Raw genomic sequence first — 28,000 nt, 5'->3', positions numbered from 1 at the left:
GAGGGGTAGACCAGGCATCGAGCATTTACAGCCGTGTGTTTTGAGAGACCCCTACAAAATACCAGATATAATAAAACAGCCTTTTTTGGGGGGGTGTACTATGAGAGGCCAAATAACAAGTGGACAGAGAAAAGTATTCACCCGCTCTAGCTGAGAGATGTAACAAAAGCTGCGATCGTTGGGATTCAGACTGTTTATTTCCATCTTTGGAATTCAAACATGCACATCTGAATGTGATCCCGTTGGTGTGCGATTATTTTATTACACCCCAAAGGGAGTGATTAGACAGTCGGGTCACCTGTCGCCCATTTGCCCGGCCCAGGAGTCCACAGCGGGGAAGGGAATTTCCCATCCCTCTGCCATGTGCATCATTGGTGACCTCTGCAAAGTGGTAAACAGGGCCGGTCCCCACCAGTGATGTCCCTAACACCTGGAAGGGAATAAGGAAGCAATTCCAAAAATCTCCTATGTACCTTACCCCAAGCAGCCCAGAAGTTCAAGGTGCCTCAGTCACTGGGTGGTTTTCATCTTGAAGTTTGTGAGCTCAAAAGCGAGCGACATCCAAAACGGCTGTCACAGATAAAGCTGATAGCAATGGACCGCCCTCAACCGTCTGCACCGGAGCCCTTTCAGGCGGCTTCTGGGAGAGTCAGCCAGCACAGAAAAGTTCAGCAACCCAGGAAGAAAAACGGCTCATTCAAAAGGAAGGGGATTGAAAGGTAGGGAACGGGGAGTCATTTTCTTCTCTGTTGAGTGAGATTCCTTGGCTGTTGCGTTAAACAATATTGCTTGTGATGACTGGAAAGCGTGGCATCTGGTTTCCACGCGCTGCATTTGGAAGCGGAGGCTCTGTATGGACTAGAGGGGGAGGCGACAGCATTTACACGCTGGGTCGGGAAGCCTCGTTCAATGGAAACCGAGTTTTGTGATTAGAAAAGTCTTCATCGTGATGGGGAATGCCTTTCCTTTCTACCTGAACTTGAGTTTTAATGTCACATGTGACACTAAAAGAAGTAGATACTGAGTGGATACTTCAGTCTCATGGTCTTACACAGCACAGGTCCCGTGCAAATACTATTACTTTGAAAATTCAATAGTGCGTTTTCCTGAGTGAATCCATAATCGTTCCTCTTTCTATTCCTTTTTCCAGCAATTGTGGCTGCTGAAATAGGTACTAATTGTAGTTCATCCATGTGCACGCTCGTTAAAGTAACCTGAAAACCATCTTATACCTGACATTTCTTGCCAATGGCAAGACCATAAAAACGAGCGTGAAATTCTCCAAACATGGTACGTTTTAATTTGGAAAGTCAGATGATTTCTTTTCCAATTTCTTCTGACATCTTTCTTACCAGGTTCATGAGCAGTAGCTCGGATATGTAGAAATGAGGTGTTTTCCTGAGGCCTGACACATCAAAGACCAAACTTCTGAACTTCCATGGGCAAAATGAAATTTCGCAGAGTTTTCCACTTCCAGTGAGAAACAGGGGTTAAAAGGAGAACCAGTACAACCAAATAAATGAAGCAAATAAACTCACCACCAGCCAAGATACTTAGAAATAGAACTGTTGCCATTTTTGTTAGGAAAAGAATCCTTTCTTTCCAAAGTTTCTCAGCCCTGGAGCAAAATCACCTTTGTTAATTTAGTTGTAAATAGAGTGGGAAGGAGGGAGGGTGGATGGAGTGGGAGATGGGGTCGAGAGATTCAGAAACTACTCGGAGCTGGGCTTTGTACCTTACGGTTTGCGTGGATGGGCTCGGGAGTTCCTGCACCTCCGGAACTGCATTCATGTGTGTGTGTGTGTGTGTGTGTGTGTGTGTGTGTGTGTGTGTGTGTATGGTAGTAGAAATTGATGGCTTTATTAACATATTCTCAGAGAGGTCCATGGGAGATTAATCTTAGCCTGTAAATGATCTTTGGGCAAATTATACAAAGGCACCCCTTCCTTGGGACACTTCACTGCCCTCTGCTAGAAAGTTAACTACAGCTAACTGCCCAACTATAATGACTGTGAGCAGCACCCCCTCGAGATTGTGGGTGTGTCACTGGCAGAACTCTGTGTCCTTGGCCCCAAAAGGGAGGCTGCTAGCCCGCGAGGTCTCCCCTCTTTTGATCTCTACCTTGTGCTCCCTCCTTGCCTTTAAAATTTCTCCCACCCAGATCTGATCCACACAGTTGAAGAAAAAGAAAAAAAGCTATCACTTATTGAATGTCTTATCAGATTCTAAGCATATAAATTATGTCCATTTATTTGCACATGTCTGAGAATAGCACACCTATTTTCAAATGAGAAAACCGAAGCTTACGGATGTGAAATAACATACCCAAGGTCACACAACTAGAAAGTGTGGTGCTGGGTCGAACCAAAACCATTGAACTCCAGCGCCTGGGCTGAACGACGTCTCATGAATAATGACAGAGAAGCTGAATGATTTGGGCTCATCTGAAAACAATGTTTTCTGGGAGGATGGTATATGTGCTGCTGGTGCGACTTGAGATATTTTAAGTAATGTATGGAGAATATTTTTAATAGTTACGAATTATTTATAGCCACGTGATTAATATAGATTACATGCATTCAAATATAGCATAACATAATATAAAACTTGGGATTTAACCTAGAGAAATGAAGATTTGTATTCACACAAAAACATGTGCACATATGTTTATAGCAACTTTATTCATAATAGTCCCAAATTGGAAACTACCCAAATGTCTTCCAGTGAGTGAATGGTTAGACAAAGTATGGTATATCCACATCATGGCATATTACTCAGCAATAAAGAAGAAGAGATTATTGATAAACACAACAACCTGGGTGAATCTCCACAATATTAAGCTGAGTGAAAAAAGTAAATCCCAGAAGATTATACAATTGATACCTGAACAAAGCAGGAAGTGGGTGTTAGGGATGCCAGCCCTCTGCGCCATCAAAAATCCTTTTATCACTTAGAGCAGCCCTCTGTATCTGTGGTTCCTCGGTATCCAAGGTTCCATACCCACAGATTCAACCAACCTTGGATCATGTAATACTGTAGTATTTACTATTGAAAAAAATTTGCATGTACGTACAACTGCACAGTCCAAACCCATCTTCCAGGGTCAACTGTATACTGGATGATTTTATTGCTATTACCTGTTGAAAGGACATAAATTAGACACATGGAGGCCAGCTTAGTGGTTGCGAGGGGTGAAGGAAAAGGTGGGGGTGAGTGGAAAGTGGGTGGGGCTATAAAACGCAAAGGCTTCTGGTACTGATGGATCGTGACCTTATCAATGTGAATATCCTGGTTGTGATCATGTGGTCTAGTTTCACAGGATGTCACCATGGCGGGAAACTAGGTACAGAGAACACAGAGAATCTCTGTGTATTATGTCTTAAACCTGTGTGTTAAACTATAATTGTCTTGAAATAAAAAGCCTACTTTTTAAAAAATATCCATGGGATTTCATAGATATTATTGCTTTGGATGAAACCAACAAAAAAACACAGGTAGTTGGGGAAGAATATTAGGTAAATAAGGGTTTCATGGAATGGGTCACGTTCACTGTAGCACAAAGGATAGCAACACAGACTTTGGGGTCAGGTTGCCTGGGCATAAGTTATTTAATCTTTCCAAGCTTTAATTTCCTCATTTGTAAAGTGGAGACGACAGTGGGAGGGTTAAGTTAACGTAACACACACGAAAGAACTTAGGTGAGTGTTAAGCACACAGAAGTCTATTAAGAGATGTTATCTATACTTATTACTAAAATATGCAAAAATGATGAAGATGGTGTATGGCTATTTGGAACTGTGGAAATATGCACTTAGCATTATTCTCTCTAAATGAGTATTCTATGTAAATTACGCAGCATTTATAGGACCTTGGAGACTGAATTCTTTACTGACTGCCCTTGCAGGTTTCTCTCAGCTCTGTTACCGTAGCCTTGGAACCACCAAACCCAGCAGAAACAACCTCAAACCATTATTGAAGTCAGATTGCCAATTTGCCAGTGTGACATAATACATTGTAACAGTCACAAACCGAGATTAAAATCTGCATTCTATACTCGGTCAATCACATGAATCTTTCTATGTCTCAGTTTACTTATCAGTAAAATGAAGACTGTAATAGAACCTACCTGCTATGAGGACTGAATGAGATAGTGACCAGAATGAACCTCTACAGTTTGGTGACAAAGCACCAAGTAGTTGCTTTGGCTTAATTTTCCTGTGATTTGATTCTTGGTCTTCAGTTTCTTTTCTTTTCTTCTTCTTTTTTTTTGGAAGTGTATAATTTGTTCACATTTACAGTTTGGATTTTAATGGTTTAAGTGATTCATTTTTAACTTTTCAATTTCCTTGACACAAATTTATTTTTTCACTTTGTTCAGATGGCATAAAGCTGTGTCTACCAACTTAGTAAAACAAAATGTGTTGGTCCCCAAAGAGGAATCATCCAGTGACTGTGACCTGGAATTTCAGGAAAGCCAGCAAAATCAGAAAAAAAATTTGGTGAAGAAAGTGAAGACTGTTTTGGGGAGAATGCTGTCATACAAGTCCAGAAGCAAGCCACGTGTCAGCAGAGAGGGCTCCGCTAACCATAAGGAAACCCTCCTGTCAAACACGCAGAGCCTTCTTCCTAGACTCGTCAAGGAGCTGCCCTCGCCCAAGTTGTTCACAAAACCAAGAATGAAAAAGCTCTCACAGAATGGTAATCATGGGCCATACGCGGTGAAGTGTCAAGGCTGGGAGGAATAATGAAATTAGGATGGGTTTCCTTGCTACCCAAAGCATGGCATCTCCTGGGGGCTTGCCTGAAATGCAGAACCTCAGGCCCCACCCAGGTCTCCTGAGTCAGAATCTGCCTTTTAGAAAGATCCCTCCCCAGGAGATGCAAATATATGTGCATTTTGAAAAGCTCTTAATCGGATCTCTTTGAGGTCCCTGCCAGTCTAATTAATCAATGGTCTAATCAGTCTAAAGCCATTTTTAATTTATATATAGATGCAAGCATAGGCAGATGTCTGGGTACATGCATATATAAAATACACATTTATTAGGAAGTCAAATCAAAGTGGGATTTCTTTTTTGTTTTGTTTCTGGAGAAAGTAGTGAGGCAGACTTTCAAATGGCTACTTCCAGCAGAGGAAGGTATGGTGAGAATTCTGTTTTAAAAAATATATGATTGGTAAGGCATAAAGGAAGATTTATTTTATTGTGTCTGCTTCCCATATGCTTTGCGAAGAGTCACTGTTTGAACTGTGAACTTTATCTTTTTTTGCAAAGTAGTAATGCTGGTTTTGGGGGGAGGGTTGTCCTTTGACTAATAATATCACTACTATTTGCATTTTCCTCTGTAGCTTTTTAAAAGTAATAGACTTTATTTTTTTTTTAGAGCCGTTTTACATTTACAGGAAAAATTGAGCAGAGAATACAGATTTAGTTCCCATATACCCACTCTCCTTACCCTTCCCTCACCGCTTCCTCCATTATTAACATCTTGCCTTAGTACAAAACATCTGTTTTAAATTGATGAGCCAATATGAATATATTATTAACTGAAGTCCATAGTTTATATTATGGCTCACTTTTTGCCCTGCACAGATCTATGGGTTTGAAAACCTCACCGTGTCATGTGTCTATCATGATGCTGTCCTATGGAACATAAATTCACTGCCATAAATACCCTGTGTAGATTTTTAATGCCCTTTATAGAACAGCACCGAGAAAAACACAGAGTCCTTATCCATAGGTAAGGACATTCACACATAACCTCAAATTTCACATGGTCACAAGGCTGCCAACCCAGTGGATCCTTTTTCCAGAAAACAAAAACAAAAACAAAAACAAAACCCGCAAAAATGGATGGCTTCCAGCTGACCGACTGCCCTTTCAAACAAACTCTCTCTTCTGGAAAAAGCAGTCACTAATATAACCATCCAAGCATCTAGCAATTACCTGGTATGGACTGACCTGCCTATTTCTGTTGAAAAATGACAAACAGGACATGCTTCTATACCGGTGGGGCTGGAGTTGAGGAGTCCAGCAGAAAACAGAGGATCAAAATCCTCCTCATTCCACACATTGGTTTCTTTTCTTCTTCGTTGGTAAAGAACAAATCTCTACACTAAGATTTCTCCAGAAAATGTACCCATCCCTCCAGACTGCAGCGCAAACAGTATGACCCGGTCTCAGCTGTGGCCAAAAGACAGTTGCTCATCCCTGTTGACCCTCGTTACACTTTTTAACGAATATTTGCTAAATACTTACTATGTGCCAGCCACATAGTTAGGGATAGAGCGTGTTCAAGTCCCAATATCAAGGGAACACTGGGTGTAATTAAGAAATGGAAGCAATCCAGCCAGGGAGAGGCCGGTGAATAAGGTGTTAAGAGTGTTTGTAAGCCATGTTAAGAATTTTTAACTTTCCTTGAGGGTGATAATACTTTCAAGCTGGGGCTTTATATAATCTGATTTGCTTTTGTAAAATGTAGCTCAGGCTGCAGAGTGGAGACTGGATTGGAGGAAGGCAGGAGCAGATGAAGGAGGAACAACGAGCAGGCTCTAGCATCCATTCAGGCAAGGGATGCTGTTAGCTTGGGCCAGTCGTAGCAGTGGGGTGCCAAGATCAAGGGAGAAATGTTCCTGGGGAGAAGATGGGAGATTTGGGGAAGAGCTGGGCAGTGGAGGGCAAGGCAGAGCGCAGAGTCCCTGGGCTGAGTGTCTGCTTTGAAGGTGGAGCCACCACTCACTGAGACTGGGAGCCATTATCAATGGACCTTAAGCAGGACAAGTTGATCTTAGGTGCTAATCATAGCATGAAGACACTGAAGCACAGAATGAGCTGCAAACGCTCTTTTCCCATTGCTGCTGTTGGTCCCTTTGACTACATCAAGAGAAAAGTCTCATTTCCTGCCCTTTTCTAGTTTAATAAAAAAATAAAAGAGAGAGTAACTTGAGTAACCTGAGGTTTAGTGCCTTCTGTAGGCAATAACATGGTTTTGTTTTTACCATACTAATCTCAGTGCCCATTTATGATACTGGTTTTCAATTTGTGATAGTGTTTTAAGTTTCCTTTATAAGTACATTTATTGTGTTAAGAATTGAATTGATAGAAATATGAAGGACTCCTGGGTTCATTCGGCTCCTGGAATATGGGAAGAACTATTAAAATGGTATGTGAATGACTGAGCCTTGAACCACTTTGCTACAGAGTAGACTTTAAACTTGGCTTTGATCAACAATAAATGCTCAAGGGATTGTCTTACGCATCAGAGGGTGACTTTTTCTAATGCCACAAGAGTTACGGGGAAAAGCAGCAGAGGGCAAAACTGAAGTCTCAAAGGCAGGTAAGCCATCTTGTCAAGAGGGGTTAGTGCCTAAGAAAAAGCAAGTGTTGAGGGGAAAGTGGAAGATTCAGAAAAGCAAGTCCATGTTTTAATTATTAACCCCAAAGAGAAAAGCAACTGAGCAGCATGTGACGGTTTCTAACAGGGAACACGTGTTTATAATTGCGATCCTTCAAAATCTTTTCTCCCCCTCCTCCCTCTAAGCAACTCTACAACTGGATGTTGTAGAGGCAGAGACAGAGGAGATAACCCAAGGAAATACACTCCTCCAGGCCAGGAGAACCACCAAGCGATTGTCTGTGACATCCCTTCCTTCAGGGCTGCAAAAGGTAAAATGCTAAAAACAATCTCGCCTCTAAAACTTACCTGTAAGTCAGGGCTTAGGGATGTTGTAAAAACCAAGCTCTCCCCCACCGCGCGTCCCTCATCACAAAGCCTTTAAATCTGCTACCTGTGTCTCCACTCCAAGAATTTAGGGCACAGAATGTGGGCTTTCTGGGTCTGATTCCTCTGCTTCTGAGCTCAAACTGTTCAGCTTCTGCTACTGTCAGGGCAGCGGTGGAGTTTGGAGCTTTATATTGATTTTTGTCAACTGTTCAAATACCAAGTTAATATATTAGCATCTGACCTCTCATGCATGCCGTGTGGAGAGGAATTCTCTGGACCAGCCCAGCGGAATTTCTGTGACGATGCAAGTGTGCATTTGTCCAATATAGTAGCCATTAGTACATGTGGCTTTGAAGACTTTGCAGTGTGACCTGTGCAGCCGAGGAGCTGAATGTCACTTAAACTGAAATTAATATAAATACCAAACCAGATAAACTGTACTTCTCTGTGGGTATAAAAATTGGAGCCTAAGCTGCCCAGATGATTTTTTTTTAAACGGAACCCTGAAATATCATTAATTTAAATATAATAAGCATCTACTTAAGGCTGTGTTCCAAGCCCTGTTCTAAGTACTTTAAAAATATCGACTCAGATCGTCCTTAGAACAGCCCTACAAGGTAGACAGCAACAGGATACTACAATACATAGGATATTATTTTTAGGGCTGGCAATAAGAGGTTAAGTAATTTGCCCAGGTAATTGGAAGCACCAGGGCTTCAAACCCAAGGAAGACCTGCTCTGGAGTGTTTACTCCTAATTACAATGCCAGGTTCTAATTTGTACTATCCAATATGGCAGCCAGTAGCCACGTGTGACTATTTATGTTAATTAAAATGAAGTGAAATTAAAAGTCCATTCCCTTGGCTGCACTAGCTACATTCGAGTGCTCAGTAAACACATATGGCTAGCGGATGCTGAATTGGACAGCCAGGGTAAAGATCGTTTCCATTTTGGGTACTGGAGAGCCTCGCTGCCAGAGTGTACCAATACTAGTTTTGAATTTTGTCTCCTGTGTGCTAGGTTTGTATTTATTGTATTCCTATCATGTGCTGGGCAATTGCTAGGTTTGGGAGCTATAAAGGCGAGCTGGTGAGCACGGTCCTGTTTCTGTGGGACTTATCGTTGGATACAGGAGATAGACAAGAAGCTAACAGCAATTGCACTGTTAGCTCTCAGAATGTTCTCAAAATATATACTTGAATTAATTGCCCACATTTAAAAATTAGAGTAATGCAAATAAAATATCTACGTTCAGTCTTCTTTGGAAAAACAGGAGGATTTGGAAACATTAGGCCCACAATTCCTCTGGCAACAGCAGGGGCTGCACAGAGGCTGCCCTCTTGGCAGGAGCCACGTTCTCTCCAGTACACACCAGCCCCAACTGAGTCTGTTTGACAAAACCTGCCTGACCCTTCTAGACATTTGACTTTTTAATAATGGTATTCAGCAAACACAGAAATAGCTTAAGTAATTACCAAATGTGCTTAGTGCTTAGTAGAAAAAAAGCACTGGGTTTTATGAGAGAGAAAAATGAGGAGGCCCACTCTGGATGGATTGTGGGAGGGGGCGGGTTCTGCAAGGGACATTTGGACCTGGGCAAGCTGGCAGGGCAGAGCGGTGGTTCGGCAGACTTATTTGTAAACTCGGGCAAAGGGCAAGACCCAGGTGTGTTCCCTCATTCTTCTTTGTGTAGGTCTCGCTATAGTCCCAACGCTAATCACTAAGCACAAGGGGAAGAAAGAGTCAACCCCTTAAGACTTCAGGGCATGTTCGCCAGGAGCCATGACCTAGGAATGATTTCCAATAGCACAGGTACTTGTAACCAGCAAGCCAAGGACGACTGAAGAGTGTCAGGCATGCGGCGAAAAGAACCCAGAGCTTTCTTTTTATGTTTGGAGACAGACGCGTCTTCCATGAAAATAAGGAAACCTGCAGAAAAGAGACCAAATTAACAACTGGATCCAGTGATAATGAGCTTTCTGGGGCTCTGGTCTACAACATCGCCACACTCTCACTGTGCTCAGCGGCTGCAGAGGCAATTTCCTCTTCTTTCCCCTTACGAATGACCTGCTTTTTTCCTGACACCGTGTATTCTCTCAGAACCAGACCATCTCATTTCTCTGCACCCTATAGATCTCTTCAAAGAGAGCTCTGGGCACAAAGGAGATACATGGGGCGTGGAGAATAATATGAATACTGTCTCCAACCCAATGTTGCTGTGTGGCAAATGTTCAGTTTGTAAGAGAATGTCCCAAGGGTGAGCATCCTTATTGAAGCATCATCACAGAAGTAATGTCCGCGCTTCCTAATCTGATATAATTTTGCATGATTATGACAGGTTCCGTATTCATCAAAAAAGAAGCCACACTTTCCAGCACTTAAGAGAAAGAAACATGGCATGGGAAACATCCTCCGAAAATCGGATTTGACAGTAGGAAAGCTTCAAATGCAGGTAGTGGACAAAGGCTTTTGACTTTTGTGCTTCAAAAGCATCAGAGGGCCAGGCTTAACTGGATGCACAGCCCCGCCAGGCAGCATGGGTGTGGGATGAAACTAGTGATTAGCGTCAAGAAACCACGTTAGTGGGGGGCCTCGTGAGAGTGGCTACAGGATTGCTGAGGGCGTCAAGGATGATGCTGTGTGTCTAATAAATATTAAGGGAATTCATTTAAAATGAAGGCATGCACATGGGCTTTTTTGAGAAGAAACGAGACTGTCTTTACCACTGGGTGGTAAATGTATGTCTTCAAGCTCTGTTTGCTAAGACTTGAATTAGAATAATACGTTGGGACCTGCAAAACGTCCACCAAGTCCTGAACTCACCCCTCAGGAAAAACAGCTCTCCCTGGGGCTTAGACAAGGCTTTGTAACACCTGGCTTTGTTTCTTCCTAACTGTCTGTCGTAGGTGGATGACCTCATAGAAACAGTGACAGATAAATCTATGAAGTTATTGGCCCAAAGATATGCCGAGCTTCAACAGTGTGAGTTTCTAGGGGATGAAATTCTTCAGTCTTCTAAGCAGTTTCAGAGGATATCCAAGAGAACCATGAGGAAGTATAAACTGAAAAACGTGTGCTTCCCATGTACCTGCTGCTGCTACTGATTTTGTCCCTGATTGCATAAATGTTACCTTCATATCTTATCTTTCAGTACATAATCCTGAAAAAAATTTCTCTTCATCAATGGTGGGGGAGGGAGGGAGGTTAAAAATATTCTGCCCAACAGCCCTTAAAGTAAGACCCTTTTTGAAAAATTGATTTTTTACTTCTGAGTCAGTATAGGCAAATTTTTGCTTCATAATTTTTTACTAATTATGAAAAATAGAAACATTTATCAGAGCGTAGCAATTCTGCAAGGAAATTCCTGCCACGATTTGCCAGATGAAGTAAGAGGAAGCACTTAAAGGTGTTAGGACACTTTTGATATGACTATTATGGAGCTAATTGTAAACCTTCATTTTTGAAGATTTCTTATTAAAATTATAAAAATATAACATCATTAAGGTATGATTCATGCAAAGTGTCATGTTTCTGAACTAAAAGAAATGGATAAGGATGTAAACTAACAAGTATTAGATATGTAATTCAATACTTGAGACAATTATAAGTAATTCAGCCTTAGTTTAATTTTTTAAAAAGATCATGAAATCCGTTCTGCAAGACTCTTGAAAACGATTCCTAAAGAACAAAACAATAGAGAGAAAACATTTCAAGGAAACATGGAACAACCATATTGCTCATGTACTAAGGACAGAGCTCTAGAAACGAATGCAGATTGATTTACTTCGCATCTTGTAATTACCTCCTACGCCAGTGATTCTTAATATCAGGAGACCTGTCCCACGAGCATACCCCACAGACACTTTGTACATAATTTCACAAGATCACAGCCCTCCTGAGAGCCTATTTGTGGACTCCATTTTCAAAAGTTTTTACAATTTCCAGAAATTGACTCATTTTCTCCCGTACATCCTGGAAATGCTGCTTTCTCACTATCTTCCGCTTATTTTGTGAGCAAATCAGTGCTACCAGTTAAAAACTACCTACAATTTCAAGGAGCACAAACATACCTGGCTCGAAAACATTTTACTAAACATTTTTAGACATTGCTTCCTACTTCTTAAGAATAAAAAGAAGACATGTCAATAAAAAACAAAATCTATAATGAAGTCATTCTTCCTTTGTGTGAAGAAATAGGAATGAAGGGTGCATTAATAGTTAAAAGGAAAGCAGTTCACCGCCAAAACTTCAACTATCTCAAGAACACAACACATTCCGAACACACTAGGGTCAGGCTGCTGCTCCAGGACTCCTGGGACTGGTCTGTTGTCTTGGGAACCGGCGGTCTATGGTTTAGGGTCGGTTTCCATGCTTGCTTCTTGAGCTTCTTCCACCTCTGAGAGCTTTTCATCATCTGCAGTTGAGAAAGAAACACAAAACCTCAGTCAGAGTTGCTTAAATTACATGCTTAATGAATACGTGAAAACGTTTTTATCCTTTATTAGCAAATATATTTAAAGCAAAAATGGCAACATGGCAGCCTGCGACTGTAACTGACACACCAGCGTTTGGTTTAAAAGTGCTGTTTCGGTGCTTGTTATTAGTGGAGTTAAAATGTAAAATTTATGTGATAGATTTCACTTTAAAAAAAAAAAATCTAGGCGGGAGGGTATGGTCCACTGGTAGAGTGTGTGCTTAGTGTGCTCGAGGTCCTGGGTTCAATGTCCAGTACCTCCATTTAAAAAAAAAAAAAACAAAAACCCAATAAATAAGTAAATAAACCTAATTATCTCCCCCCTCCCCCCAAAAAAAACTTTAAAAAAAAACAGGTCTTAGGCTTTTCTTGAAAACAATCAGAAGAGGAGATAACAAAGACATTTCCAAATGGCTCTAGGCAATACAAAGAGCAAGTTTCCAGGTACCCAAAGCGCCTAGTTTATTGAGTCTGTAAATATGCTTAGGTATTGATTATTCCACTCACTTACTGCCTGCCTAGGTCCTGAATTACTGCTTTATAGCAATAAACTATAATAAGCTGAGAATAATTTTAAATCTATCACGCTTCAATTTCTCCTAATTTAAACCACTGGATATGTATTCAAATCATACATTACCACAAATTAAGGCTTTTCTGCATATAATCAGAAAGCTGAACAACAGGAGTTCCTTCTAATGTCATCCAGCTATACTCCTGTTCTGAAACTGAAGGGGCGCTCTCTCTTTAAGATGTATATTTTAGAAGATATGCCCCGGATCATTTAAGAATCTTCAGAAACATTCGTTTTGAGACTCTTGCTACTTACTTTCCAGTGTTTGCTGAAGTTCATGAATGGTGCTAAGAAGAACGTGGAACTGTTTCCTTCTCAATTCCAGCTGTGTTGATGAGAAAAAAATTTAATACACGTTGGTCTGTACACCTATACGGATCACAAAGGCTCACATACACCATATGCAAATACCTTATCTTCGACACTTTCTTTAATATGGGAAAGATGCTCTAATTCTTTCCCCAGAGCCTCTAGTTCCCTGAAAAAAATTAAATACTGTTACATTTTGCTAATTGGAGGAACAGAATTCACAATTAATATTTAACTTTTTAGTTACTAAATAGTATTTTAAAAATAAAGGATAAGGAGTTGTAACACTCCATTATAATGAGCCTTTTAAAACTAAGGATGATTTCTTAACTTGTAAATATGTACTTATTTTCATTTAAATTAAATTTTTAGATGATTTTTAAAGTATAGGAAAACTTGATATCAGAATATCAAATGCTGAGAGTTAATAACTTTTAACATTTTGTCATACCTACTTCAAGTCTTTTTTTTTTTTTTTTTTTTGGGTAAATTGAAGATTAACTTGAAATACCCTTTGAACTTTACCCCCAGTCTTGTAAACCAGGCCTTTTTCCCTTCTCTACTTCCTATTCAGGCAATCACTATATCATTCTCATCCTTTATATGCAAAGATTTGTGTCTCTAAATAACATACAGTATGAGTATGTAATATTTGGGGAGGGTTCTCACTTTTATAAATGGTTATTATTCTGTATATATTTCAGAAACTTAGGAATAATTTAAAATTGATTATATGTCTTCTGTTTTCCTTTTCAGTGATTATGTTTTTGAGGTCTGTGTTTAAAAGTATCTATCTGGTTTATTCTTTTTAATGGCTGTTTAGTATTCTACTATATGAGTAGACCGTATTCTGTCTATTGATTTTTGTATTGATGCATATTATATACATTTATTTTAGAACTATAGGCAATAATGTTGGAAGAAGGAAAAGTCTAATCAAGTGGTACCAGATTATATAATATTAAAGATCTGACCCCTCCTTTTGAAGCATATTCTGTTTCCCTGTAAACATGGAATGCATAGAGTAATATGTAAACACTTATGTATCAAGATTAGTTCCTTTCAAAGTAAAGTTCTAAACTTACTTTAATGTCTCATGCCTGTCTGGATGATGCTGGATCACTTTTGCCAAAGCATCATATTCTGAAAGATAGAAAAATTTTTACCAAAGTAAAGTCTTTTGAACCTGGTTATAAAAACAAGACGTGTAACATCACAAATCTCTCCTAATCACTTTCCTAGTACGTACAGAAATGGAAACATTGAAGGATGGACAGAATATCGCCAGTTTCACTAGCTTCAATTATAACTGCAGTGCTACATGACTTCAAAGGTGTTCCAAACAAGGATTTTACCGCCCACTCTCTTTTTCCAGTTCCCTATCCCTGGGCAGGATATAAGGGGCTAGCTGAAGCGAAAATGAACAAAAGTCATTACTGAGCATCAAGTGGACTGATTCTGAAGAGAATCTTATTCATTGTTTGCCCCGCAAATAAAAGATCCGCAAGGTGAATATATCCTACCATTAATTTCAGATCTTAGACAACAACAAATTATATTTCTCATCCATTTCAAAGGTAAAGATTTCAGAAACTTAGAAATGATTTGTGATTCAGAAACTTTGATTATGCTCCACTGAGACTTCCAAGATAAGTCATACGTCACCTGTTAACCTTTCGCATGAAACTATATATGGCAGCATTCATTTAAAAGCCTCATTCATTAATCAATAAAAACATTGTAAACATTTTAAAATGATTTTAGAATTGATATTAATTCTTAAATAAGTTGATATATCTTGCTGTAAATTGGCCACTGCAACCTGACCACATGCATTTTAGACTTAATTCAAAAACCATCTTTTAAAAATAATTAAACATCATCTTAATTAGCTCATTAAAAAGTAAAATTCATTGTTTTGGAAATCTGTGTATTAAGTCAATAAAAGTGTGACTTTTTTTTAAATAAAAATTTTTGGATCACAAAATATAATATGCTTAATGTAAAAAAAAAAAAAAAAAACAAACAAAAAAAAACTAAGTCATAAAAACCCATAACACCAAAATAAACATTAACACTTTCTATTTCCTTCTAGTTTTTTATATATGTCACAATTGTGACTATACATTATATATTTTATAATCTTTCTTTCAATTTACATTATAGGAGGAGCAATGCCCCTGCCATTAAAAATTATTTTAAAATAGTTGTTCTGAACTAAGTTAAGGATAGACCCTAATTTAAAAACAAAAGAGATCAGAACAAAACTAAACCTCTTATTAGAAATGTAGGCAGCCTGTAAATAATTGCTTGCTTTATACTTAATGAAAACTCACTGAGCTTAATTCTTTTTTTCTTTTTTTGAAAGTAGTTGATTAAACAAACCAAAAAACAACAAACAAAACCTTAAATCTAGTGTACTTGTATAAATTGCCTTTGCTCATTAACAGTAACGTTATTTAGACAAAGGGGTCTGAGGACAGTAAACGAAATGAATACTTAAATACTTGTTTCATCAATACAATCCAACAATCAGAAAAATTTTTTTTCAGCATGCCCTTCCTTCTCTCCTGTTTTAAAGAATAATATAGTTTTAAAGAGTTAAGTTTGGCCCCCTGTAATTCAGGTTGATTCTAGCTAAAGATTTCACCTCACAATGTAAAAAAAAACTGCATGAAAATACTAGCCAGTAATAAAGTATTTGCACACAAAATCCCACAAAACCCTTACCTTGGCGATTTTTTCGTATCCGTTTTGCTTGAAGAATTTGCTTTTTGCACTCAGCAATTTTTTCATGTGCTCCAGCAATGCTACATTCTATATAAAAGACAGTTATAACAACATGTATACTCTCCATCCATTTTCAGTTTTAAAACGTCTTTAAGTTCCATTGCAAATGAAGTAGATCCTAGCATTTAAAAAATAGCTGTAACCCAAAGTATTGTATCATATGAAAATACATTTTTGAAAAAAATTGAAGTATAGTCAGTTACAGTGTATCAATTTCTGGTGTACAATTTCTGGCATACAGCATAATGTCCCAGTCATGCATGTGTGTGTGTGTGTGTGTGTGTGTGTGTATATATATATATATATATATATATATATATATATATATATATACACATATGTGTTAAAATGCATTTTTGTTGCTAATGTTTACTGTATTCTTTCCATTAATATTGTTATGGTTATTATTTTACCACTAACCAAAGAAAACTGTTAGCAGATATTGTTTCCCTTAGACTATAAAAATTAAGATTACAGATAGAAACAATAATCACTTTAAGTTTCTTTACCTATTTCTTTGTAGATTTTTTCATAATTTTCCATTTCTCTGAGATTCATATCATATACCAGCAAAGTTTTGCCCATGGAAAACTCACATTGGGACAGTGTGCTCAGCATACGTTGGTACTGGCTATAGCTAATAAAAAAGAGAGAAAAAGAGATTAAAGATTTTGGGGGATTTCCAGTTGAATTATTATAGTGCAGGCACAGATTTGCTAAGTACATTATATTAAGTTCTGAGAGACTCATTTGCTTTATTTAAAATAATTTAGGATTTCTGTCCCTTATGTTTTTGTTTTCTGAATGCGGTTTACTTGAGTTTATAAACTGTGTTAGTTACAAGTGAAAAGATAGGACTATAGTTCTTAGCAATATAAGCTTAATTCAACAACTATTTGTTAAATTTTGTTTAAAATACTTTTTAAAAATGCTTCAAGATGGTTTTTATCTTCATAATTCTGTTCTCATAAGTTTTTCACTCTATACAATTATTTAGCTATTATTTAGCTAATTTGAATGATTAAAAATATTTTAAGTTAAAAAATTTTTGAATATATATGTATATAAAAGCTTGCAACAACTTTTTATTAACATGTTAAAAAAGGAGAAAATTTCATTTAGATATTGTTTTACTAAATATTCATCTGCTTTTAAAAGTGACCAAATTAAATGAGTCTGAAATTAACCTTCATTTCTTCTTACCACTATGCCTTCTGCACATTTAATAAACATAAAGCAGGCCTCTGAAGAGAAGGCCAGAAAAATCTACTCTGGATTTATAAAGTTAATTGCATTGGAAATTAAGGTGCGTGAAAATGTGAAATATTAACAGGACTGTCTATATGGTCTAAAATTACATCAGGGCATTAGTATAGAATACAACACCAAAATGAAATACCCTTCTTCCTGGGATCCAGAGTTACACCATTTAATGAAACTTTTCACTAGCAGATTAATTCTCCGATCATCTCCGGCGCCATCTCCATCAATTAGGAGACGCTTCCGTATGACTTCGTCTGGAGGAAAGAATAATGTGAGTTAAAATGACTGTCTGGCTCTTGTTAACTCTCAGGGACAAATAACCAAAGCCACTACTCACTCATTCATCCAAAAGAAAATTATTCAAATGTAAATGTACTTAATGCCACAGAACTGTACACTTAAAATGGTAAATTTCATGTCAGGTAGGTTTTGCTATAATTTATATATATACATATGGAAAGTTACTGCTTGTCTACTGTGTATCAGGCACTGTTCTAGGGGTTGGGGTTGTAATAGTAAAAAGCTCTGCTTTCACAGAACTGGAATTCTACTGCTGGGTTGTTAAGTAGAAATAATTTTCAGGTACCACCGGGGGAAATCAGCCAACAATTCCTGGAGAACTTTTTTTTTTTTTTGAAAAACCTGTTCAGACAGAAGAAGTCCAAAGCTCTCATTCCTCTGAGTAGCGTGAGGTACTGGTAAAAGGAACAGGAAGATTTAAAAGATGTAGTGGCAGACTAGGAAAAGACAATGAGATGGGTCCGAGAAAAAGGAATGGGTTTGTTTAAAAAGAGGAAGTGTCTAATTTAGTTATCATATCTGTAATGTTTCTTTGCCCTTGAGGACTTTTTCAAAAAAGAAGTCTGTCTCTCTTTTGCTACAAAGAAAATAAAAAAAGGAATAAAAAAGCAGTGCAGATGATAACGATGTACTCAAGAAGGCCCTGCCTGGCAGCTCCGAGCCAGTGTTCCTCCTGGACAAGATAATGCTGGATCATAACAAGGGAAAGGCAAATTGAAACCCCAGTGAGATATCATTTTCATTTCCCAGCCTGGCAAAGATCAAAAGACCTGATAATAAGTGTTGGCTACGGTGCTGAGAAACTGCACTTTACATGCACTGCTGGAATGGAAACCGGTGCCCTCTTTGCAGGGCAGCTGGGCGATAACAGAAAATATTCAAAACGCACGTACATTTTTGACCTCATTATTCCAATTCGAGGAATTCATCCTACAGAGACACGTGCACCCATGCACAAAGATAAATGTCAAGGGATGTTCTTAACAGTGCTGTTTGTACTAGAAAGATTGCAAACCTAAACATTCACCAGTAAGACACCGGTTAAATTATGAAACAGTCATTAAATGTAATACTATGCAGCCAAAAGAACAGTGTGGATGTATATACTGATGCCAAAAAATCTCCTTAAATATGTTAAATAAAATGGAAACAAAACAGGTGCAGAGAAGCGCAGTTTGCTGCCATTTGTGTAGAAAAGGAGGAGGCTGTGTGTGTCTGCGGGCACCCATCACACATATATGTTTGTATATTCAGAGAATATCTTTGGAAGGAAATGTAAGACACTGGGAATGGTGGTTGATTCTGGTGAGACGGATTATAGAAATGATGAGAAAAGATTTAATTTTTTACATGACTGTAGAATTGTCTGTTTTTCACCACGTGCATGCATTTTTAACAAATAAATTTTAAAGTGTGAGTAATTCCTGGACAGCCTGCTTGGTGAATCAACAGCAAAATCTTTAAACAATAGTTCCTGTGTGTAGGCAGAAGTATTTTTGGGCGCAGGTACAGCAGAGATAAACTTTGGAAGGCAGATGGCTCCAGTTTTAAAATCTATTCTGTGACATCAGATAAACGTTTTTAGAATTGGGTTTTGTTCTCAGAGGCATGGCTCTGACACACTGACTACTCAAGCTACAGATTCATCAGGTGTTTTAATTTTAATTTTACACTTTAAAATACAAACGGATGCTTTCCTTTTTTAACCACCAACGATGCTATTTGACGAGACTGAGACAAAACAGTCCCTGAAGAGATTTAAAATCCAGAAAGTAAAATTGATTTTTAAATATAACAAACATGTTTTAACTTTGTAAAAATAAAAGCAAGCATCCAGTGGGTGAGCAGTCGGTGGGCAACTGATGTTCAATTTCTTTTTGATCTTATCTTTACTGTTCCAATCCCCCAGGAAACCCTACCTTCCTCCCAGGTACTCAGGCATCTTACTTTACTGAGGACCAGGGATTTCAAATGTAAACGCATTCTGGGAATAGGGAAATTGGGGAGTGAGTACCTCAAGGGAGAAGCTATTACCAGGGCTGGTTTTTCAAGAGGTTTTTAAAGCTTGGTGACTAACTAAAAATGTTTTGAACACATTTTGTGATCATTTCCGTTGAATACTTAAGATCTGCGTACTTTTTATATATGTATGTAACATTCCAATTACAAAAGTTTTCAAAAAATATTTAAAGCATTGTACAGGCCAAAAAAAACCTGGGGAAAAGGTTCAGGAGGGCCTGTTCTAGGTCTTGTTCATTCTGCTTCCTCTCCAGCCTCTCCTACTGTGTCTTTACATTTCTGATGCCCAATAAATATTTTTAAATTGGATTCATGGTGCCTGCCTGGGACCATCTACCCTCCAAAGAGCTTTGTCTCAGTAAGACACTAACTAACAAGGACTAGCATAGGCAAGTATCTTATTTTCAGGTCCACGGCAAGTAAAAGGGGTTACCAAGGGATGGGGGAGTATGTTGGGTAGATGAAGGACAGACTGGAAGATGGGAAAGTATTTTTATTATTATTTGATTTTTGAACCATGTAGGTGCTCAAAGTCTGCTAGATGTTGTTTGAAAAAGAAAGCAGGCTAGGGTTGTGGTGATGGTATCATAGGCGTTTGTACATGCCCAAATGGATCAAATTGTACACAATATGTGCAGTTCTTTGTACATTAATTATATCTCAATAATGCTGTTTTTTGTTTTTAAAGTAAAAGAACTGAAGAAAGCAATCTGAAGTCATTTCCCTAACTCCCGCCCCAGGCAGGGAGAAAGCTGTGAGCTACAGCAGAGGTGGGGAAGGAAAGGCTGGATGTGGGACGAGAGCGCACTAGTGCACTGGGAGGCCGAATATGTGAAGACAGATTTCAAGACCCAAGGAGATAAAGGCAGCTAGAGGTCAGACTGTGGGAGTCCACACTGGTCAATGCCATGCCGCACTGATAGACCTGGACCTTGCTGGTGGGCAACTGGGAGATGCTGAAGATTCACGGGTAGGACTTTGTACCCCAGGGAGAATCAGGCTGAGGGCAGGTTTCAAAATGGATTGCAAGCGGCAAGCGCCCAAAGGGAGGGAGGCTACTGGGGAGGTTACCAAAGTATACACAGGAGGAGCTAAAATGACATGAATTAAAGCGGAGATCAGAGACACAGGTCCTGGAAAGCAGAGTAAGGCTAAACAGAGATTTGGTTAGAAACAGCCAGGGGCCAATGCCAGCACCGGGTGGCCCGAGTAGGAGTGTGGGACGGCCAGGCCAGACCCGGTAGGACAGGAGATTTCCTGTCTAGGCATTCACAGCTCTTTCTCCTTCAGCCCTCTCCCTCTTTGGTCTACAGAGCTTTCCTCACAGCCAAACCCTGGGCCAGAAGTCAAAAACCGAGGCCGATGTTCTGGCTTGTCCACAGCGCTGACTTTATGCGTGCGGCCAAGTTTTAACTTCATCTGTGAAAATGGGAATACAACTATCTACTTGATAGGACTGCTTTTATTATGGAAATAAAAGTAAACAAAGGAGCATAATGCCTGTTCACCGTAGGAAGGCAAACACTTTAAACTGTGATTCTTATCTTCATGTTAACTTTCATCCACAACTTAATGTTAAAAAGTGAGTAAATGTTGGCGATCCATCTGTAGATAAATCTATATACTGATGGAGATGGATATTATGCACTTATGCCTACAAAGTTTTGTCCAGTTATGATTTCTCACAAATTTGCTTCTGTCTCAAGCTTCAGACTGCAGTGTCATGGCATTTCTAGCTTTAACTGCGTAGAGTTGCTGCCTAGGAAATTCTCTGGGGATAAGAATGACTGAAATAACATACATCAGGTACAGAGCACAGCTCCAAAAGCAACAAAATAAAACAAAAGTGTTAAGATGCTAGTTTGAAAACAGGTACTATTTTTCTTAAATTTAAAGATGGCCGGCTGCTGACGGTTCCTAGGATGTATGACACGAGCATTATTATTTTTAATGGTACCTCATCAACTAGTTCTAGACTGAACACACCTAAAACACGTTCTGTTTACTGTATACACTGACGTCATAAATTATTATCATGCTTGAAGTCCTCTGTAAGTAATCTGACTGCTAATATTAATTCTGGCGGGCCTTGGTTCATCCGTAAAAACAGTGAAGATGGCTCAGAAACTGTTTTAGTGATTTTTCAACGTCATTCCTTAGCTGTTACAATTACTTTACCGACTATGAGAATCACAACCATCTTGGAAAAGCCTTTAAACCAAAATACCCAACATCTGCCCTGAGAACGGTGGCTTTCCACCTGATTTGAGACTTGTAGGAAGGTTTCCTGCTGGATTCAGTTAGATGTTGTACCGTTAGCACAACTACAAAACGTCTGCCATTCAAAAATCACTTTCAAATCAGTTATGACCCCTGAAGGCTGATAAGCAAATATTTACTCGTAAAATTGGGATGTCTTTCAGACCTCTTCTTGTGTTATGTCATCCTATACCTAGGAGAAATACAAAACTGAATTAAGACACTAGATAAGTCTCAAAAAGTCCTTTTAACAGGGTAGATTTTAATGCCCAATTTTCCATAAACAGAGAGGCAGGAAGAAATGACTCCTTTATAGTCACTAAACCAACTTTTCATTTCCAACCCTCTGGTCGGATGATGCGGCCATGTTAGCAGCGCTCCCATTTTGGTGTGCAAAGGACAATCTCTCATAAACCCAGACTAACATTCCTTTCAAAACCCCTAATTGTTATTCCCTCAACGTGGCTATTAAAACCTTGATTACAAAACAAGTTTTCACAGCATCTGGGAGCAAATACTCAAAAATGGAAAGAGAACAATTTGGAAGATAATGGTGGGCCAAGTTCCAAAACACTTACTTTAGGGGCAGGTCAAGGCTTGACAACCAGTGGGCAGAGCCTTGCTGTTACGTAACTTCTTACCAGGGCTGAGCTACTGTCACATGAGTGCCTCCCCAATCTGCTAGACCTCAGAGCACCCCCATCTCACCTGCTTTTAGGAAAAAGCAATTCTGTCAACAACAAGGATCAGTATTTCCTTTCTAAAGGCAGTTTACTAAGAAATTTTGCGGGCACGCAAACTCACCACCGGCTTTTTCTTGGTGTTCCTAAACACCCTGCACCGATACTGAAAACCACAGGAAGGGATAACAATTGGAGACAAGATTACAGTGGATAAAACAGCTGGTTTCTAGGGCAATGCAGCACTATGTATTAAAATTAAAAATACCCTTGACCTGTCTTCTGAAAATGATTTCCACAAGGGTGCAAAGACATCTACCCAAATGTCTCCATTGTCATACTATTTGTAAGAGTGAAAAAAAAAAAACTAGAAATAACAAAAAAATGTTTAGAAGGGGATTGATTTAAAAAAAAAATTATAATAGAATATCAGAGAGTAAGGTAGAAAGAGCTCCAAAATGTATTAGAAAGAGCTCCAAGATATATCATTCATTATGGAAATATAATACAGAAAGGTATGTAAACATTTTAAATGCCTTTTATGGCATTTAAAAATTATTCTGGAAGGGTACACAAAAAACACTTCCCTGTAATTACCACTGGAGAGAGGGATCAGCAGTGGAAGGTGAAGAGGGAAGGTTTACACCTGTCACTTGGAGCATTTCTTCTTGAGTTTTCTGGTGTGTTTCACTTTTCTTCCTTAAAAATATCAACAGTGGTCACCTGGATAGAGAGCTTATTGGTCATTTTGAGGTATTTTTCTTCGTGGTTTTTTCTGTATTAAAAATTCTAATCAACGTTCTTTAATGAATCTATAACGTGTTACCAAGAAAAAAAACTGGATTGACCTGACCTACTAAGAGGAGACATTAAGGCCATGTTAAAACAATGTGTGTGCAGATTCCTGTTAGATTCGTCATTCGCTCACCACTGCTCATGGGTTATTAAGCTGAATTACGTATCTCTCATTGTGTTAGATTCCTAATGGTAAGATAACACCTAGCCCCGCCTTTCGAGAAGCTTAAAATCATTAAGACAATTTTTAAGGCCAACAATATTAAGACACAAAAAAGGCAGGTGGGAAGAGTAATAACTAAGATGGTTTGATTCTTCCATGTAAATACTGATCTCTCATGAGATACTTAGGCCCAGTCTGAATAAATTGCTGATGCCAAAGTAAATTATGTAAACCAAAATTAAATTAAAAATTTTAAAAAGAAAAGCAAAAAATTCATGTTGAGGTCCTAAGTTTTTCTCTGGGTTTATTTAAATGTTCAAAGTATGGTGCTAATAGTTTAAAAAAAAAAGTATGGTGCTAATAAAGTCAAGGTTGAAACTCCAATTGTGCTTTGAGATACTATTTATTTATCTTGACTAAAAAAATTTATTTAATAGTTGAACTGCTTCAGTAACCCTTTGCTTAGGACCACAGATAAGGCAACAAAATGGATAAATCCATTGACACTAGAAAAAAAAAAAAAAAGCCGAACAAATCCTGTGGCCACAAATGTCCAACGCTGGACCAGCAATTGAAATCAGAGTGACAGCAGCAGGGGACATTTACAGAGCATTGACACACGCCTATTTGGTGATCATACTTGTTTGTTTGCTTTCACTCTGAAAAGTGTCCTGGTCTGGACAAACAATTAAACGGTCACTCAACTTGGAAGTGCTTTACATATATTATCACACTTCATCCTTGGGGGAAAAAAAAACCCTATAAAGTGCATTATTATCTTCCTTTTACAGATGATTAGGGTCATGTCTGCAGTCATAGGAAAATATACACAATTACATTATTAGAAAGTCATAGTGCCATTCCATTATTCTGTCATATTGTTCATGGGCATATTAAAAACTATTATTTCAAATATTAACAAGCATATTATCCATGCATTCCACTTCCTAATCAAAACAAAACAAAACACCGTCGGAACCAACAAGCTCTATTAAATGGAATGTAGAGCCACATCCCACTCCCCACCACCCCCTTCTCATCTCCCATCTGTTGCTCTGGCGTATCAATATACCTCCCTAATGTTCTCTGTACTGCAAAAAGTGCTTCTGAAATGGTTTCTGTCAGGGTACTAACACTGTTTAACACCCTTTACATTAACACATACAAAATACAAACTGTGAACATAGTTTAAATTAACAGTGACAACATCTAAACTATTTTTCAGTTAGCCACAATGCTGAGGTGGCAACAGGGGAGGAGAGAGAATGGCTTTGCCAATAATTAGGTGTGACAGTAAGCCACTAACTTCTTAGGACCTCCATTTTTTCCATCTAAAGATGATGGTATTGGTGATATTATTCATTGTTCAGTATCTGTGGATAACAATATAGTGCCTCTCCTTCCCTTTGAGGAGGACAGTTCCTCAAATTAACCAATGTGTCCTTGTACAGGAAATAAAGAGTTTCTCCTCAAAGAGCTCCCAGTCCCCACTGGACATGCCAACCCATAATAAGTAAGGATTACATGAAGGTACAGCATCTTGCGAGGCACTCAAATTAGTGAGAGGACATCAGCCCTCCTCTGAGCTCCAGACAGGTACTGGTACTCCTCCAAGATGTTTCAGGAGGCTGATGGAGACACGGAGGCCGTCCACTCCACAGTCTTCTCCGCTGCCATCATCCTACTCCAGGCCCACCTCGTCTCTCACTTGGAATACTTCTCGTTGGCCTCTCTGCTTCCATTCTTGCCTTCCTAGAATCTGTTCTCTACACAGTAACCCAGAATGATGATCCAAAAGATATATCAGATCACTAACTCTTCTGCTGAAAACCCTCCAATCATTTCGGAGTGCCCACAGAAGACCATCCGATCTCCCTTCCATGGCCTGTAAGGCTCTTTGTGAGATCCTATTTATTTCTCTGACCTCCTTTCATATCACCCCTGTCCTGGCCCTCCTGGATCCAGCCCCACTGGCCTTCCGTATCTCCCCTGAATGGTGCAGAGTGTGTGTTCACCTCAGGTCTTTGCACTAGTTATTGCCTCTCTCTGCAGTACTTTCCTGGGCTCCTCACACAGATGACCCCGCCAGGTCTTACTTTAAATGTCACTTTTCAGAGAGGTCATACCTGATCACCTAAGTTTAACCTAATTGTTGGCAGTCCTCTCCCATGACTCTCTCATGTTCCATCCAGTTCATTCTCAGAATTTAACTGAGTTCTTTCTCAGAAGTGATCTTACTTCTTTGATTGCATGCTGCTGCTTCCCTCCCGCAAGCAAGAGCCAGACTTCCCTCTGTACAGTCTACTGCTGCAACTGGCACTGTGCCTAGAAGGTATGCAATAGATTTTTGTTGACCTATTACACATATCGCTCACTCCTGCTTGATTCTTACCAAAAGCTCAGTTGAGGAAAACCAACTCTACGGAGATTGCCTCATGAAATTATAGCTTGTCCTTTCCTCTCTGCTCCAGATAACTCTTAAAACAAGCCAAAAAGCCTTGCTCTGAAATAAGGCAGACCAGCACGATTCACCTAACCCATACGGTCCAGTAGCTTTAGGATGCCTTTCTAAATTGTGATCCAGCCTTCTCTGACCTAGTAAAGGATCGGCTAAGAAACAGCTTTATGATCCTCAATGCTGAAAAGCGGTTAAGGATATGACACTGGCTTCTTTATGAGGACCTTAAAGATAAGCTTTTCTTCTACTGCTTAACTTAAAAAAATAAAAAATTTTTTAAACCCTGCTTGTCCCGGGTGTTTAATGTTATCTTCCTTCTCTCATGAACTCCAGATCACAGGACAGACCAGGTCCTGCTTCCTGGTATAGCCATCTAGAGAAACAAGTCACTTGCTGCTTTAATTATACAGACTTGACCCTCTGATTACGAGGATCACCCCACTTCCAAGCTCCTCTTGTTTTTACTAGTCTCCATCTTCTTTTTGCCACGTTTCCTCATCCAAACATGTTTTTAATGTTTTCTCATTATAATGAGCTGCTTTAAATATTTTCTGGCATATGCCGTATAAGCGAATTAAGTACTGAGGGCTATGGAAGCAATATGCATAAGATAATATGGTTAATAGGTGAAAGGTCAACTGGCTGGAGAAAAGAGCAGAGAAGAGAATATTTGATATGGGTCATGAAGAAGAAATGAGAGGTCATCAGGCAAAAAACGCAGGGGGAGGCAATCTGCACAGAGAAAGAGTGGGAGAGGGCACAGACCCCATGGAAGGAAAGTGGAGGAGAGGCAAGTAAACCAACTCTTACATTTAACAGTATTTACTGAACATTACTATGTATTGGACTCAGTGCAAAGCACTTTACAACTTTTATTGCCTCTAATCCTCCAAACCAGCCTATGAGGAAGACTTTATTATTATCCCCATTTACAAAGAGTAAAACTGAGGCTCAAAGAGGTTAATTAACCTATACAAGGTCAATCTGCTTGTAAGTGGCAGAGTGGGGATTCTGATGCTTCTAAGGGTGTAAGGGGCACGTGACTGCAGCCTTTGCAATCTCTGAAGTCCCGACATTCTACCTCATACATTTCTCTCCCACTCCTGATCTACCCTAGGTGACCCCATCCCTATACTGGCTCCTCTTAATCCCCAGACACAGTCCCTGATTGTCCTCCAGTCACCCCCCTCCATATCTATTCTCTCTGGATAACTGTCCCCAGCTCCCTCTCCCTACCCCTAATCCAGGGCTAGTTCTCAGGCCTCAGCGCGATCCACCCCATCGTCTGGGTGACCTTCCCCATCTGTCCCGAGGACTCCTCCAGGGGTCACCCTCTGTACGCTAACACCCCTGGTACTCTCGTCCTGGGACCTCTCCCTTCTTTCCGGCTTGGCCCGAAACCCCCGCCCCATCCCCGGAGTTTCCACTCCCTTCCAGCCCTCCATAGGTCCTCCGGACCCCCAACTGCAGGGCCTCCACCCTTTCCTCTCCTTCACCGCCCCTCGGACCCCATCACCCCCATCAAGTGCTCCCCAACGCCATCCTCCCACAGCCCGGACCCCTTCCGGGTACCACCCGCCCGCGCAGCGCTGCCAGCCTGCCCGGACCCCCACGTGTGCTCCCGGCCCCCGACAATCCTCGCACCACACCCTCCCCCGGGCCGGCGCGGCCTCGGGAGAACGGGCCGGGGAGTCCGAGGGGCTCCGAGTGGGACGGGGAGGGCTCCGAGAAGAGGCCGAAGGGCTCGGGGGAAGCGGCCGGGAAAGCCCGGGTCTCGGAGGGGCCCGATCCGGGAGGCCGAGGGTCTCCCGGAAGCGGCGGAGAGGCCGGGGGTCTAGGGGGAGGCGGCGGCGGGGATCCGGGAGGCCGCGCGGCTCGGGGGAGCAGGCCGGGGCGGCGGCGAGCGGGCCTCACCGTCAGTCACGGCTCCCATGGCGTGCGCGGCGGCGGCGGCGGCGGCGGCGGCGCAAGCTGAGGCGGCGGTTGGCGGCGGCGGAGGTCAAACTCCCACAATGCAGCCGGGTAAACAGCCATGGAGGAGGAGGCGGCGGCGCCCGCGGCCGCCCGCTCCGTCGCCTGAGCCGCGCTGCGCCGCCGCCGCGGGACCCGCGCTCCCAGCGCTCCCGCACTCCACGGGGGCGGCCGCGGCCGGCGCGTGTGGGGCGAGGCCCGGCGGGCGGCGGCGGCGGCGGCG

General features: G+C 40.3%; 2 protein-coding genes across 2 annotated transcripts; one reads left to right on the top strand and one right to left on the bottom strand.

Annotated features, from left to right (window-relative positions):
* Nucleotides 1-11,243, top strand: C17H3orf49 (chromosome 17 C3orf49 homolog). The gene is made up of 5 exons (XM_045514403.2): nucleotides 1-719; nucleotides 4,379-4,698; nucleotides 7,540-7,664; nucleotides 10,061-10,174; nucleotides 10,629-11,243. Exons 1-5 carry the CDS (start codon nucleotides 595-597, stop codon nucleotides 10,824-10,826), a joined length of 882 nt encoding a protein of 293 aa, XP_045370359.2. The 5' UTR covers nucleotides 1-594; the 3' UTR covers nucleotides 10,827-11,243.
* Nucleotides 11,244-11,323: 80 nt separating this feature from the next.
* Nucleotides 11,324-27,965, bottom strand: THOC7 (THO complex subunit 7). Its single transcript, XM_074344556.1, has 8 exons — nucleotides 27,721-27,965; nucleotides 17,269-17,386; nucleotides 16,379-16,506; nucleotides 15,810-15,896; nucleotides 14,165-14,222; nucleotides 13,182-13,248; nucleotides 13,026-13,095; nucleotides 11,324-12,136 (listed from the first exon to the last, which is right to left on the bottom strand). The coding sequence occupies exons 1-8, from the start codon at nucleotides 27,737-27,739 to the stop codon at nucleotides 12,069-12,071; spliced, it is 615 nt and encodes a 204-aa protein (XP_074200657.1). The 5' UTR covers nucleotides 27,740-27,965; the 3' UTR covers nucleotides 11,324-12,068.
* Nucleotides 27,966-28,000: the final 35 nt, after the last annotated feature.

This window comes from Camelus bactrianus, chromosome 17 (genome assembly GCF_048773025.1).
Source record: "Camelus bactrianus isolate YW-2024 breed Bactrian camel chromosome 17, ASM4877302v1, whole genome shotgun sequence".
Classification (NCBI taxonomy): domain Eukaryota; kingdom Metazoa; phylum Chordata; class Mammalia; order Artiodactyla; family Camelidae; genus Camelus; species Camelus bactrianus.
The sequence above is the reverse complement of the archived record's forward strand: the minus strand, read 5'-3'. Positions and strand labels throughout refer to the sequence as shown.